This window comes from Thalassophryne amazonica, chromosome 19 (assembly GCF_902500255.1).
Source record: "Thalassophryne amazonica chromosome 19, fThaAma1.1, whole genome shotgun sequence".
NCBI lineage: Eukaryota > Metazoa > Chordata > Actinopteri > Batrachoidiformes > Batrachoididae > Thalassophryne > Thalassophryne amazonica.
This window is the reverse complement of record NC_047121.1, coordinates 15,599,975-15,614,940: the sequence shown is the minus strand read 5'-3', so window position 1 is coordinate 15,614,940 and position 14,966 is coordinate 15,599,975. Positions and strand designations below refer to the sequence as shown.

General features: G+C 40.4%; 1 protein-coding gene across 1 annotated transcript in view; it reads left to right on the top strand.

Annotated features, from left to right (window-relative positions):
* Window positions 1-14,966, top strand: part of atrn (attractin) — a 446,230-nt gene that overhangs the window by 91,177 nt on the left and 340,087 nt on the right. The window contains exon 11 of the mRNA XM_034159382.1: window positions 5,927-6,011. Within this exon, the coding sequence (XP_034015273.1) occupies window positions 5,927-6,011 (85 nt within the window). The remainder of the gene's footprint in view (window positions 1-5,926; window positions 6,012-14,966) is intronic.

Here is a 14,966-nt window from a genome sequence, read left to right as displayed (position 1 = left end):
TTATTGACGGTTTCCTTGCCCCTAATCCACAAACAGCCAGATGCAGAGTGGATGGTGGACCAACAGTCTGTAATTGGCTGGTAATTACTGTGGAGATGGGCTGCACTTTGAGCACTAATTGCCCTGTCTTAAAAAGTTGAACTCAATTAGTGCTTAGGATTTAAGAGCCATCCGCTGTCCTGACATTGGTAGATGGTGTAGTAATAAATCCCCTCTGTACTTCACTGGACTACTGCAGCATGTGCAGGACAGCTCTCTGACACCAGAGGGCACTGTCTACCTGTGAATCTGCAGTTCTCTCAGACGTCACCTTCTCCTCAGGAAGCATGATAACTTGCACTGCAATGTAGAAAGTGAAGGTGATTTAACACAGTCATTGTTCTGTGCTCTACCTTTGGCTTTCAAGATCATGTCCCTGCCTTCTTTTTTTTAAGTTTAGTTTTTGTCTTTTATTTGCAGACTTGTGATAGGTTGACACTGTTGCACACAGGCAGCCATGAGTATCTTGGATTTTACATTTCCTCATAGTTATGACAGCTTTCAATGTCAGCTGGAACAGGCAGATAAACTGACAGAACACAGCACACAGAGGTGTCATGGTCTATATTGTGTCCCTATAATGTTCCCACATCAGTTGTTGCTCTGTAGACCCCCTACTATTCTTTATTCATATATATATATATATATATATATATACACACACACACACACATAAAGGGCTAATTGTGTCTGTCTGTCTTTCTGTCTGTCCGGGATAAACTCCCAAACTATAATATGTAACCCTAAAAACTATATATATTCTGAATCCTCATGACATGGGAAACAAACTGGTACCATTTTTTTAAATGTTGAACTGAAAATTACCCCAAAATAGCCATTTATGTAAGACCATACAATGTTGTACCATGTGCTTTTCATGCTGCCACTGCTGCTGAGCTGAGCCTAGCACCTACAGCTGTATAGCTTTGAGCTGAGCCTAGCCCACACAGCTATACTAAAGCTGCTGGCCTGCTGACTAGTACAGCTAGGTCTCTGGTCCAGCGCAGCACACTCAGCAAAACAACAACATGCTTAGGCTGAGGCTGTGGGTATGACCAGGCAGATTCAAATTTCCAGCCCTGTATATGTGTTGGCCATCTCTGTTTATTTAATCCCTTTCTTCAGCTACTTTATGTTCTCAACTATTATGCACCTGACTGTCCTGTACAACCCAGTTTGCTTTCCTGTCTGAATACATTAATTTTATATTTGTAAAATTGCAATGTAAAAACAGTGAAATACACCACTACTTCAATTTTGATTCATTGATATTTACATTTACTGTTACCTACCTTTTGTGTATAATTTTGTTAGAAATTTGATTGCAAAACAAAGTCTGCATGAAGGACTTTAAATGTGTTTGTCTTTTAACTAAGTATTTCCACTTAGTTTGGGGAGTCCACCTCTTATAGTTCTGCTGGACAAACTTTAGCCCCATTAACTATTATATTTATAAGACATCAGCATTACAAAAACAAATGTTGGGCAATTGTTTTGATTAAAATGACTGGCATTTGGCTTATGTCTAAAACAGGTTAACCCAGGCAGCGCCGGGTACCCCAACCTAGTGTGTGTGTGTGTGTACAGTGAGGAAAATAAGTATTTGAACACCCTGCGATTTTGCAAGTTCTCCTACTTAGAAATCATGGAGGGGTCTGACATTTTCATCTTAGGTGCATGTCCACTGTGAGAGACATAATCTAAAAAAAAATATCCAGAAATCACAATGTATGATTTTTTTAAAATAATTTATTTGTATGTTACTGCTGCAAATAAGTATTTGAACACCAACCAACCAGCAAGAATTCTGGCTCACACAGACCTGTTAATTTTTCTTTAAGAAGCCCTCTTATTCTGCACTCTTTACCTGTATTAATTGCACCTGTTTGAACTTGTTACCTGTATAAAAGACACCTGTTCACACACTCAATCACACTCCAACCTGTCCACCATAGCCAAGACCAAAGAGCTGTCTAAGGACACCAGGGACAAAACTGTAGACCTTCACAAGACTGGGATGGACTACAGGACAACAGGCAAGCAGCTTGGTAGAAGACAACAACTGTTATGATTATTTATTAGAAAGTGGAAGAAACACAAGATGACTGTCAATCTCCCTCAGTCTGGGATTCCATGCAAGATGTCACTTTGTGGGGTAAGGATGATTCTGATAAAGCTCAGAACTACACAGGAGGACCTGGTCAATGACCTGAAGAGAGCTGGGACCACAGTCACAAAGATTACATTAGTAACACATGATGCTGTCATGGTTTACAATCCTGCAGGGCAGCAAGGTCTCCCTGCGCAAGCCAGCACATGTCCAGGCCCGTTTGAAATTCACCAGTGACCATCTGGATGATCCAGAGGAGGCATGGAAGAAGGTCATGTGGTCAGATGAGACTTGAATAGAGCTTTCTGGAATCAACTCCACTTACCATGTTTAGAGGATGAGAACAACCCCAAGAAAACCATCCCAACTGTGAAGCATGGGGGTGGAAACATCATACTCTGGGGGTGCTCTTCTGCAAAGGGGACATGACGACTGCACCGTATTGAAGGGGTCATGTATTGCAAGATTTTGGCAAACAACCTCCTTCCCTCAGTAAGAGCATTGAAGATGGGTCATGGCTGGGTCTTCCAACATGACAATGACCCCAAACACAAAGCCAGGGTAACTAAGGAGGGGTTCCGCAAGAAGCATTTCAAGGTCCTGGAGTGACCTGGCCAGTCTCCAGACCTGAACTCAATAGAAAAGTTTTGGAGGGACCTGAAACTCCAAACCTGAAAGATCTAGAGAAGATCTGTATGGATGAGTGGACCAAAATCCCTGCTGCAGTGTGTGCAAACCTGGTGAAAAAGTACAGGAAACATTTGACCTCTGTAAATGCAAACAAAGGCTACTGTACCAATTATTAACATTAATTTTCACAGGTGTTCAATACTACTGTTACTGCTGCAGTACTTATTTGCAGCAGTAACATACAAATACATTATTAAAAAAATCTTACATTGTGATTTCTGGATTTTTTTTTTTTTTAGATTATGTCTCTCATAGTGGACATGCACCTAAGATGAAAATTTGACCCCTCCATGATTTCTAAGTGGGAGAACTTGCAAATTCTTGTTTATCTTATAAACTGCTCTGCATGTCTGCTGTAGACAGAGGAGGTAGCTCTGTGGGACAGGAGTTTGGTTACATTTCTGGATAAGACACGTCTTCTGTAGTGTCCAAGTCCACCCAGCTGTAAATGGATACCGACCGTGGCTAGGGAAGTAAACTTTGATGGACCGGTGTTCTGTCCTGGGAGACACTTATCCACTTCGTGCTGTGCTACCTGGTGATAAGCGGCAGCACAATGGGCCACAGTGGCTTGTGACACGCAGCTGACTGGAATGGTTCATTCCTTTCAACAAATGAAAATATTCTTTCCATTGCATGAATAAAAAAACATTCATTATTTTTTGCAATACCTAAATAGATCTGCATCATTTGACATTTTACATCAAATTAGACAGTATCTCCCCTGCAGTTTGCTCTGTCCTGCAGGCAATTCAACGACACTACGCTGAGATTAGCCAATGCTGTGAGGAGCTCAGCATGTGGAAACACATGTGTTTGTCAGTTTAATGAAAAAACACTTCTACAGGCGCTAAAGATGTTCCTCTAAATACTGCGGGTGCTGGATTTAGCTTCCTTGTTTCATGGAAGTGTTATGAAAAGCTCATAGAGGCGTTCAATAGAGTGAAACAAATGGGACAAAATGCACGTTAAATAGTCAGTAATGATGCTCATGTCATGGACAGTCCATCAATAAAATGATCTCTTTAGGCGTTCCATAACTTAGGGCCCCTTCACACATAGTATGAATGTGGTCGAATTGCGCATGAAGCAGGAATCGTATGCAATACGTGTAAAATCATAGCTGCCTCCAGCGCCTCATACACCTGTTGCTATATCTGTTTGCGCACACCAGCGGCTGAAAGGCGGTGTGCCCTGTGAGAGCCCATTCTAACCCTCTCGCAGCAGTTGTTGGCCAAGTTCTGTTTTTCACTTTGAAAATGTGTGGCTATTCGCACTATTAGCACGAAAACAGTCAGCAGACGATCACTGTTGAGCTGGATGTGAAATTTGTCTAAGTGCCCCCTTGAGTGTGGCATGAAAGCAACACGTGGTGCATGGATCTCGTACGGGTGCGCATGTGTTGCTCCCCCCGACACATGGTGTTCCCGGGCGGGGGGGGGGCACTTGCATAATAATGTTTATGTATGTACAAATCTGATCACATGTGGGCCGGACAACGAGGTCTGAGTGCACACAGCACGGGGAGGTGCCTGACCTCATACCACAGAGACATGTTGGTCTGGGCACTGAATGGACAGGGGTGTGTGTGTGTCTGCTCACAGCAGATACTGTTGTGATCTGTGCTCCTGGACCTCCCTGCTGGAGAACACCTACTGTGTTTAGAAGAATATGAACTTATAACATTCCTCTGTGAGGTGCGTGTCTCTGCCCGCTGTCCTCTTGTGGAAATTCATAAAAACATATATTGCTTTTGTGATGGGCTGGAGAGCGTGCACATTGACAAGCTGTTCCAGCTGGAACGGACCATCAGTTCATGTGGACACGCAGCAGGCGATCTGAATGTCACGTCTGTCTGACAGGACATGTGTGTCCTGTCAGTCTGACAGGACACTGTTAGCTTCGGATGTAAACAAAGTCGTTATCGCCTTTCGATAGTTCGAAATAAGAGTTCCACATGAAGGTGAGTAAACATATGATGTTGCTTTATTCTTTTGTCGTTCAAGTCAATAAGCTGTTAAGCGTACGCGCCGCGAGCCATTTCAAGTCCCGCGTCCATGAACACAACCGTCTGCTGTCATCACCCGCTGTCGCTTTTGCACTCTTCATGGTCACATTTGTCCAAAATCGGATAAATTTGGGTGGCTTTCTCTGGGAGACTCATCAGCTTCCGACATAGTTTTCCACTGCAGGAAACAACCTTTCCAGTGAACTTTTTGTTTGTTTGTTTTTGTTTTTTTTTTTGTTTTTTTCCCAGCTGTGGGCCCATCGTGAGAACTGAAATTTTCACGCTCCTCCAGATAACGCATGTGAAAGTAACAGTAGGCAAACAAAATAATTACAAAATAAGTCACAGCAGCACAGATGCTGCTAAGCAAAAATCATCACTGCTACTGCAAGTGTGCTGATTTGCTTGATAAACAGGCAAACAAAACCCTCCTGATTCTGTTGACACAATGCATTCTGGGTTGCTGTTTTTTTCCCCTCCTCTATGCAGTAGGGAGAATTGGCAGTTCACCCTGGGCTGGCAGATGACCTGACAGACTGCTGAGCAGAGCGAAAGCTGCTGAGGCGAGAGGCGGTGCACGCCCTGGATAGGCCTCTAGTCTGTCACAGAGCCACACCTATGCTCAATTTAGAGTCACTAGTTCACTTAAGCTGTATGTTGGACGTGGGAGGAAGCTGGAGTGCCTGGAGGGAGCCCACGCAAACATGGGGAGAACATATGCAAACTCCACACAGAAAGGACCAGGTGGGAAACAAACCTTGGAGCTTCACGCTGCAAGGCACCAGTGCTAACCTCGAAGCTACCCTGCTACCCTTTCCTGTTTTTCTCTTTAAAAAATGGCAAACTTTCTCAGGTTTTCTATGAGCCATGTAGTTAGATTTTGTGAATTTATTTTTCCTACCTCACAGTCACAAAGCATTTACTTTCTCAGTCAAGGACATTTTGTTAAAGCATTGATTGACACAGCAGTGCAAGCTGTTAAAAATCTCACTAACCTCTTACTGCTTTGGCAGTGCTGAAGACAAGTGTGATTTAATATATGGGAGTGAAGAGTTTGACCTCTGTGTCTTTTATTCTAGCTTGTGATGAGTGGACTGTGCTGCCGAAACCAGATCTGTATCATGACGTTAACCGTTTTGGACACTCTGCAGTCGTCAGTGACAGGTAATGAATTATACTGCATTTATGGACAAGCACAATTTTCAAAGTCCCACACAGAAAGGTTTTAAAACAAGGAAGATGAAAGGTAAAATACAAATGAACTGAATGGGGTGGAAAAACGGCTGAAATACAACCCCAGTCAAGTTGGGACGTTGTGTAAAATGTAAATAAAAACAGAATACAATGATTTGCAAATCCTCTTCAACCTATATTCAATTGAATAGACCACAAAGACAAGATATTTAATGTTAAACTGATAAACTTTGTTTTTGTGCAAATATTTGCTCATTTTGAAATGGATGCCTGCAACACGTTTTAAAAAAGCTGGGGCAGTGATATGTTTACCACTGTGTTACCTTACCTTTCCTTCTAACAGCACTCAGTAAGCATTTGGGAACTAAGGACATGAATTGTTGAAGCTTTCTAGGTGGAATTCTTTCCCATTCTTGCTTGATGTACAACTAGAGTTGTTCAACAGTCCGAGGTCTCCATTGTCATATCTTGAGCTTCATAATGCACCACACATTTTCAATGGGCAACAGGTCTGGACTGCAGGCAGGCCAGTCTAGTACCTGCACTCTTTTACTACGAAGCCACGCTGTTGTAACACGTGCAGAATGTGGCTTGGCATTGTCTTGCTGAAATAAGCAGGGACGTCCCTGAAAAAGACGTTGCTTGGATGGCCGCATGTGTTGCTCCAAAACCTGGATGTACCTTTCAGCATTGATGGTGCCATCACAGATGTGTAAGTTGTCCATGCCATGGGCACTAACACACCCCCATACCATCACAGATACTGGCTTTTGAACTTTGCGCTGGTAACAATCTGGATGGTCTTTTTCCTCTTTTGTCTGGAGGACACACCGTCCATGATTTCCAAAAACAATTGGAAATGTGGACTCATCAGACCACAGCACACTTTTCCACATTGCGTCTGTCCATTTCAAATGAGCTCGGGCCTAGAGAAGGCGGCGGCGTTTCTGGATGATGTTGATGTATGGCTTTCGCTTTGCATGGTAGAGTTTTAACTTGTACAAAATGATGTCAGTTTTTAATGCAGTGCCGCCTGAGGGATCGAAGATCACGGACATTCAATGTTGGTTTTTGGCCTTGCCGCTTATGTGTAGAAAGTTCTCCAGATTCTCTGAATCTTCTGATTATATTATGGATTGTAGTTGATGGAATCCCTAAATTCCTTGCACTTGAACGTCAAGAAACATTGTTCTTAAATTGTTGGACTATTTTTTCATGCACTTCTTCACAGTGGTGATCCTCACCTCATCTTTGAATGGCTGAGCCTTTTGGGGATGATCCTTTCATAACCCAATAATGACACTCACCTGTTTCCAATTAGGTTTTCTTTGAGCATTCATCAACTTTCCCAGTCTTTTGTTGCCCCGTCCCAACTTTTTTTTAAATGTGTTGCAGGCAAATATTTGCACAAAAACAACAAAGTCTATCAATTTGAACATTAAATATCTTGTCTTTGTGGTGTATTCAGTTGAATATAGGTTAAAGAGGATTTGCAAATCATTGTATGTTTTGCCTGTTTTTATTTACATTTTACACAACATTCCAACTTCATTGGAATTGGGGTTGTACTTCATTTGATGGAAATACACTTCCTACCGCAAGACACCTGGCAGATTCTCTCACTCTCACCTTCTCTTGACAAGGAGGTGCTGCAGAGTTGTTTGATGGCCTCACTGTGAGGACAGTGTATGAACAGTCATGAATGTCATGCTTTCAGACCATGGCAAACTCCACTCAAATCTAGCTCCCCTCAGCATACATATATGTCTTTAAACTGGGAAAATCCTACTGCTGAATGCAGATCTCTGTGTTACCTGTGGGGATGTGATGTCAATCTGTCCATCAGTGCCCCACATCCATGGGAGACCAACGAATTTGACAACGGACAAAATATTTAAATGTGTAACTAATGCTTTTGCTCTATCCATCACAGTGTGACACAGTCTTAATGTTAGTGACTAACTTGGAGAAGTCAATAATTTAGAATCTTCCTTAGAACAAGCTTAACATTGTCCATATGTTTTGTTGAAAAGTCAAACATTACACTTCATGTCAGAGACATTTTGTGCATATACATTGCATCCGGAAAGCATTCACAGCGCTTCAATTTTTTCCACGTTTTGTTATGTTACAGCCTTATTCCAAAATTAATCAAATTCAAAATTGAGCTCAGGTGCATCCTGTTTCCACTGATCATCTTTGAGATGTTTCTATAGCTTAATTGGGGTCCACCTGGGGTAAATTCAGTTGATTGGTCATGATTTGGAACGTCACACACCTGTTTACATATAAGGTCACACAATTAACAGTGCATGTTAGAGCACAAACCAAGCATGAAGTCAAAAAAATTGTCAATAGACCTCTGAGACAGGATTGCCTTGAAGCACAAATCTGCTTTGAAGGTCCCAATGCTCTTCCTAGAGCTGGCCGCCCGTCTAAACTGAGCTTTTGGGGGGAGAAGGGCCTTAGTCAGTGAGGTGACTAATGGTTACTCTGTCAGAGCTCCATCATTCCTCTGTGGAGAGAGATAAACCTTCCAGAAAGACAACCATCTCTGCAGCAATCCACAGATGAGGCCTGTATGGTAGAGTGGCCAGACGGAAGCCACTCCTTAGTAAAAGGCACTTGGCAGCCCACCTGGAGTTTGACAAAAGGCACCTGAAGGACTCTCAGACCATGAGAAATAAAATTCTCTGGTCTGACGAGACAAGGATGGAACTCTTTGGCGTGAATGGCGGGCGTCATGTTTTGAGGAAACCAGGCACCATCCCTACAGTGAAGCATGGTGATGGCAGCATCATGCTGTGTGTGTTTTTCAACCTGCAGGAACTAGGAGACTAGTCAGGATTGAGGGAAAGATGAATGCAACAACATACAGAGACACCCTGGACGAAAACCTGTTCCAGAGCCTTCTTGACCTCAGACTGAGGCAACGGTTCCTCCTTCAGCAGGACAGTCACCCAATACACACAGTCAAGATGTCAAAGGAGTGGCTTCAGGATAACTCCGTGAATGTCCTTGAGTGGCCCAGCCAGAGTCCAGACCTGAATCCGATTAAACATCTCTGGAGAGATCTGAAAATGGCTGTGCACCGACTCTCCATCCAACCTGATGGAGCTTGAGAGGTGCTGCAAAGAGGATTGGACAAAACTGCCCAAAGATAGGTGCACCAAGCTTGTAGTGTCATATTCTAAAGATTTGAGGCTGTAATTGCTTCCAAAGGTACAACCACATAGTATTAAGGAAAAGGTGTGAATATGTACATGTGAGTTCTTTGGGGTTTTTGTTTTTCTTTGTTTGTTTTTGTTGTTGTTTTTATAAATTTCTTTTAAAAAAAACTTTTTTCATCTTGTCATTATTGGTTGTCGTGAATTTTAAGGGGGTGGGGAGGATGAATTTTCTACATTTTGGAATAAGGCTGCAACATAACAAAAAATGAAACAAGTGAAGCGCTGTGAATACTTTGTAATATCTGAAAAAGATCTTTAGCAGGTCACAAATCATGTTAATGGAGAGTGGCCCCAACATCTGTTGAAACAAGAAGTGATGTTGACAGCTGAAGTGCTGGGATGAACACAGATATCTTCTGCAGTTTAGGAGCGTACGTCTTCAACAAATAATGAATGAATCCTTTGTGCAGAATGAATTGCATCTGTAGTATGTGGATGTAAATTGTCTTTTATGATATTTATAATAAATGTAACATTCTGTAGTTGGCAGTGAACCATTTTTTTAATATAATAAACCTGAACACATATGTCCTAATTGTGCCTGAACAAATATTTATGCATCTGACTGTATGCCACTCTTATGTCAAAGTAAAAAGTTACAGTTACCGAGGAAATCAAATTGATAATCTGTCTTTAACTCATCTTATACTATTCGGGTTACTCCAGTACATGTGAAATACGAACTAATTTCCTGCTTTACCTCAACCTAATTTCTTTTGTCTGTGTATTAAAGTAATTCTTACCATTCTGATTGGCTTCGTTTCTCCACAGGCCCACACATGTTGAATTATACATGCAACCATGGTGTTTAAAGGCATACTGAAATGCAATATGCTGTGGTAACAAACACAAATGTATCTGACATTAATAAGGACCAGGATGCGACTTTTTATTTTTCCTTGTGCATTACATTAGGTTTTACATCATCAAAATGTAAAACCTAATGTAATGGGTATAACGGGTATCTTGGGTTTTTGTGTGCATTTTTTTTTTTTTTTTTTTTTTTATCTGAACCGCAATGATCACTATCAATTTGCAAAATGCACATACTCAGCATGGGGTGTACATCATCTCAGGGAGTGAGCTTAATGTGCATTTTCTGCTTTCTGGTGTGGTTCTTAGCAGTTGTACCACTTGGTACCACACTACATTCATCAAGTACAGAGTTGAGTTAAAGGTTGTGACTTTTGAAGGTTAGATGTCATTAGAAAAAATCAAAAAGGGCAGAAGCCATGTCGAGGTGTGCAATCTGTGGAGACTTGCTGTATCATCTGTCCCCAAACAGCTTACAGAGAACTGGACTTCCTTTCAGACAGTCTTATAACAGCATCTTTCAATCAAAATGTGGACATGCTGCACCAAATCCTCTGTATACAGCAAATTCGGAGTTGACAGTTACTACACAGTTATTACACTGCCATGTGGTTGATATTGCATGAATAGGTTTCAGTGCTGTGCATTATGAAGGATGACCAAATGAAGACCAGATTAACAATCTGCTAATCTTTCTTCACCACATTTAATTGCAAAATCAGGGTTTCCACTTCAGACAAGTACTCTTGGATGGAACTTTGTGTATTATTATGATGATGAGGGCAAACAGGAGTCCAAAAACAGAAATTATGTGAACACTCAAGAAGTTGAGGTCCGACACGAAGATCTGGCCTCTCTGTATGTTATAGTCCAGCGGATAAGGGAAAAATCATTCAAAATGTGATAAAAGCACCAAAATTGGTAGAGATGTTCTTTAAGATACGGAGATTAATTTAAGATGGGTACCCACATCAAAATCTGCCTTAGTTAGTCAGACCAGAGAAAAACAATTTTAGGCCTAAATTAGCAAAATTGTAAAAATTGTGCAAATTCCAGGAGGTGGACAGGTTTCAACAATAACTTGTAACTGGCTGTTATAACCAAATGAAATGTCCAAATTTGCTATTTGTGTCAAAAATATCCAAATATAAAATATACCAACTAATTTTCCATTAAGCCTTGGATAAGTGGTATGCTGGGTTTGATGAGGGGAAAAATGTAGGAAAAGATCCCTAACAAATTTTATGATCGAGTAAATTGTATTTGAAAACTTCTTGCTGTGACCAGGTAATTGTTTAATCCCAGAAAGTACCTAATAATTTTTCTACCTCTCTTTACTGTAATAATAACAGCCATCTATAACAACTATAAAACTACCTAAAAAGTGCCATGTGTCACTGTAATTAAGGGATAGGGGTGATATAATCATGTTCTGAATGAACATGTATAAATATTTCTGGACAAACGACATATCAAATAAATACTGAGATTATGTATGTTTATTACATAAATGATTAATGCTGATTTCTGAATTAAGTCAATTCTAACTGCTAAATTCAGCAAAAAATAGGCTTATGGGCTTGTCAAGAAATAATACAAGGGGCACATATCCAAGTGACCACTCTGGTCATTCAAGCATTGAACTGCTTTTTCAAACATTTTTAACTCTTTCATTGAAAAACATCAGAGGATGATACCATCTCAGTTGTGGAGGGTCAACTGTCAGACAGCAATGGTGATATTATGAGTGTATGTATGTATATATATATATATATATATATATATATATATGTATATATATATATGTATATATATGTGTATATATATATGTGTATATATATGTGTGTATATATATGTGTATATATATGTATATATATATATATATATAGTCCTGATGGCAGCTACCACTACAGAAGCAAAGAGCAGTGCATGGGGAACTTGCTCTATAGCATTTGCAGAGGCCCCTGCATGCTTTCTTTTCTTTCATAGATAATTGGCAAAGCTTCTGGGGAAAACCTGGTCTTGTTAGGAGAGACGGCATCCATCCCACTTTGGATGGAGCAGCTCTCATTTCTAGAAATCTGGCCAATTTTCTTAAATCCTCCAAACCGTGACTATCCAGGGTTGGAACCAGGAAGCAGAGTTGTAGTCTTACACACCTCTCTGCAGCTTCTCTCCCCCTGCCATCCCCTCATTACCCCATCCCCGTAGAGACGGTGCCTGCTCCCAGACCACCAATAACCAGTAAAAATCTATTTAAGCATAAAAATTCAAAAAGGAAGAAGTAATATAGCACCTTCAACTGCACCACAGACTAAAACAGTTAAATGTGGTCTATTAAACATTAGATCTCTCTCTTCTAAGTCCCTGTTAGTAAATGATATAATAATTGATCAACATATTGATTTATTCTGCCTTACAGAAACCTGGTTACAGCAGGATGAATATGTTAGTTTAAATGAGTCAACACCCCCGAGTCACACTAACTGCCAGAACGCTCGTAGCACGGGTCGAGGCGGAGGATTAGCAGCAATCTTCCATTCCAGCTTATTAATTAATCAAAAACCCAGACAGAGCTTTAATTCATTTGAAAGCTTGACTCTTAGTCTTGTCCATCCAAATTGGAAGTCCCAAAAACCAGTTTTATTTGTTATTATCTATCGTCCACCTGGTCGTTACTATGAGTTTCTCTGTGAATTTTCAGACCTTTTGTCTAACTTAGTGCTTGGCTCAGATAAGATAATTATAGTGGGCGATTTTAACATCCACACAGATGCTGAGAATGACAGCCTCAACACTGCATTTAATCTATTATTAGACTCAATTGGCTTTGCTCAAAATGTAAATGAGTCCACCCACCACTTTAATCATATCTTAGATCTTGTTCTGACTTATGGTATGGAAATTGAAGACTTAACAGTATTCCCTGAAAACTCCCTTCTGTCTGATCATTTCTTAATAACATTTACATTTACTCTGATAGACTACCCAGCAGTGGGGAATAAGTTTCATTACACTAGAAGTCTTTCAGAAAGCGCTGTAACTAGGTTTAAGGATATGATTCCTTCTTTATCTTCTCTAATGCCATATACCAACACAGGGCAGAGTAGCTACCTAAACTCTGTAAGTGAGATAGAGTATCTCGTCAATAGTTTTACATCCTCATTGAAGACAACTTTGGATGCTGTAGCTCCTCTGAAAAAGAGAGCCTTAAATCAGAAGTGCCTGACTCCGTGGTATAACTCACAAACTCGTAGCTTAAAGCAGATAACCCGTAAGTTGGAGAGGAAATGGCGTCTCACTAATTTAGAAGATCTTCACTTAGCCTGGAAAAAGAGTCTGTTGCTCTATAAAAAAGCCTTCCGTAAAGCTAGGACATCTTACTACTCATCACTAATTGAAGAAAATAAGAACAACCCCAGGTTTCTTTTCAGCACTGTAGCCAGGCTGACAAAGAGTCAGAGCTCTATTGAGCCGAGTATTCCTTTAACTTTAACTAGTAATGACTTCATGACTTTCTTTGCTAATAAAATTTTAACTATTAGAGAAAAAATTACTCATAACCATCCCAAAGACATATCGTTGTCTTTGGCTGCTTTCAGTGATGCCGGTATTTGGTTAGACTCTTTCTCTCCGATTGTTCTGTCTGAGTTATTTTCATTAGTTAGTTCCTCCAAACCATCAATATGTTTATTAGACCCCATTCCTACCAGGCTGCTCAAGGAAGCCCTACCATTAATTAATGCTTCGATCTTAAATATGATCAATCTATCTTTATTAGTTGGCTATGTACCACAGGCTTTTAAGGTGGCAGTAATTAAACCATTACTTAAAAAGCCATCGCTTGACCCAGCTATTTTAGCTAATTATAGGCCAATCTCCAACCTTCCTTTTCTCTCAAAAATTCTTGAAAGGGTAGTTGTAAAACAGCTAACTGATCATCTGCAGAGTAATGGTCTATTTGAAGAGTTTCAGTCAGGTTTTAGAATTCATCATAGTACAGAAACAGCATTAGTGAAGGTTACAAATGATCTTCTTATGGCCTCAGACAGTGGACTCATCTCTGTGCTTGTTCTGTTAGATCTCAGTGCTGCTTTTGATACTGTTGACCATAAAATTTTATTACAGAGATTAGAGCATGCCATAGGTATTAAAGGCACTGCGCTACGGTGGTTTGAATCATATTTATCTAATAGATTACAATTTGTTCATGTAAATGGGGAATCTTCTTCACAGACTAAGGTTAATTATGGAGTTCCACAAGGTTCTGTGCTAGGACCAATTTTATTCACTTTATACATGTTTCCCTTAGGCAGTATTATTAGACGGCATTGCTTAAATTTTCATTGTTACGCAGATGATACCCAGCTTTATCTATCAATGAAGCCAGAGGACACACACCAATTAACTAAACTGCAGTATTGTCTTACAGACATAAAGACATGGATGACCTCTAATTTCCTGCTTTTAAACTCAGATAAAACTGAAGTTATTGTACTTGGCCCCACAAATCTTAGAAACATGGTGTCTAACCAGATCCTTACTCTGGATGACATTACCCTGACCTCTAGTAATACTGTGAGAAATCTTGGAGTCATTTTTGATCAGCATATGTCATTCAATGCGCATATTAAACAAATATGTAGGACTGCTTTTTTGCATTTGCGCAATATCTCTAAAATTAGAAAGGTCTTGTGTCAGAGTGATGCTGAAAAACTAATTCATGCATTTATTTCCTCTAGGCTGGACTATTGTAATTCATTATTATCAGGTTGTCCTAAAAGTTCCCTGAAAAGCCTTCAGTTAATTCAAAATGCTGCAGCTAGAGTACTGACAGGGACTAGGAGAGAGCATATCTCACCCATATTGGCCTCTCTTCATT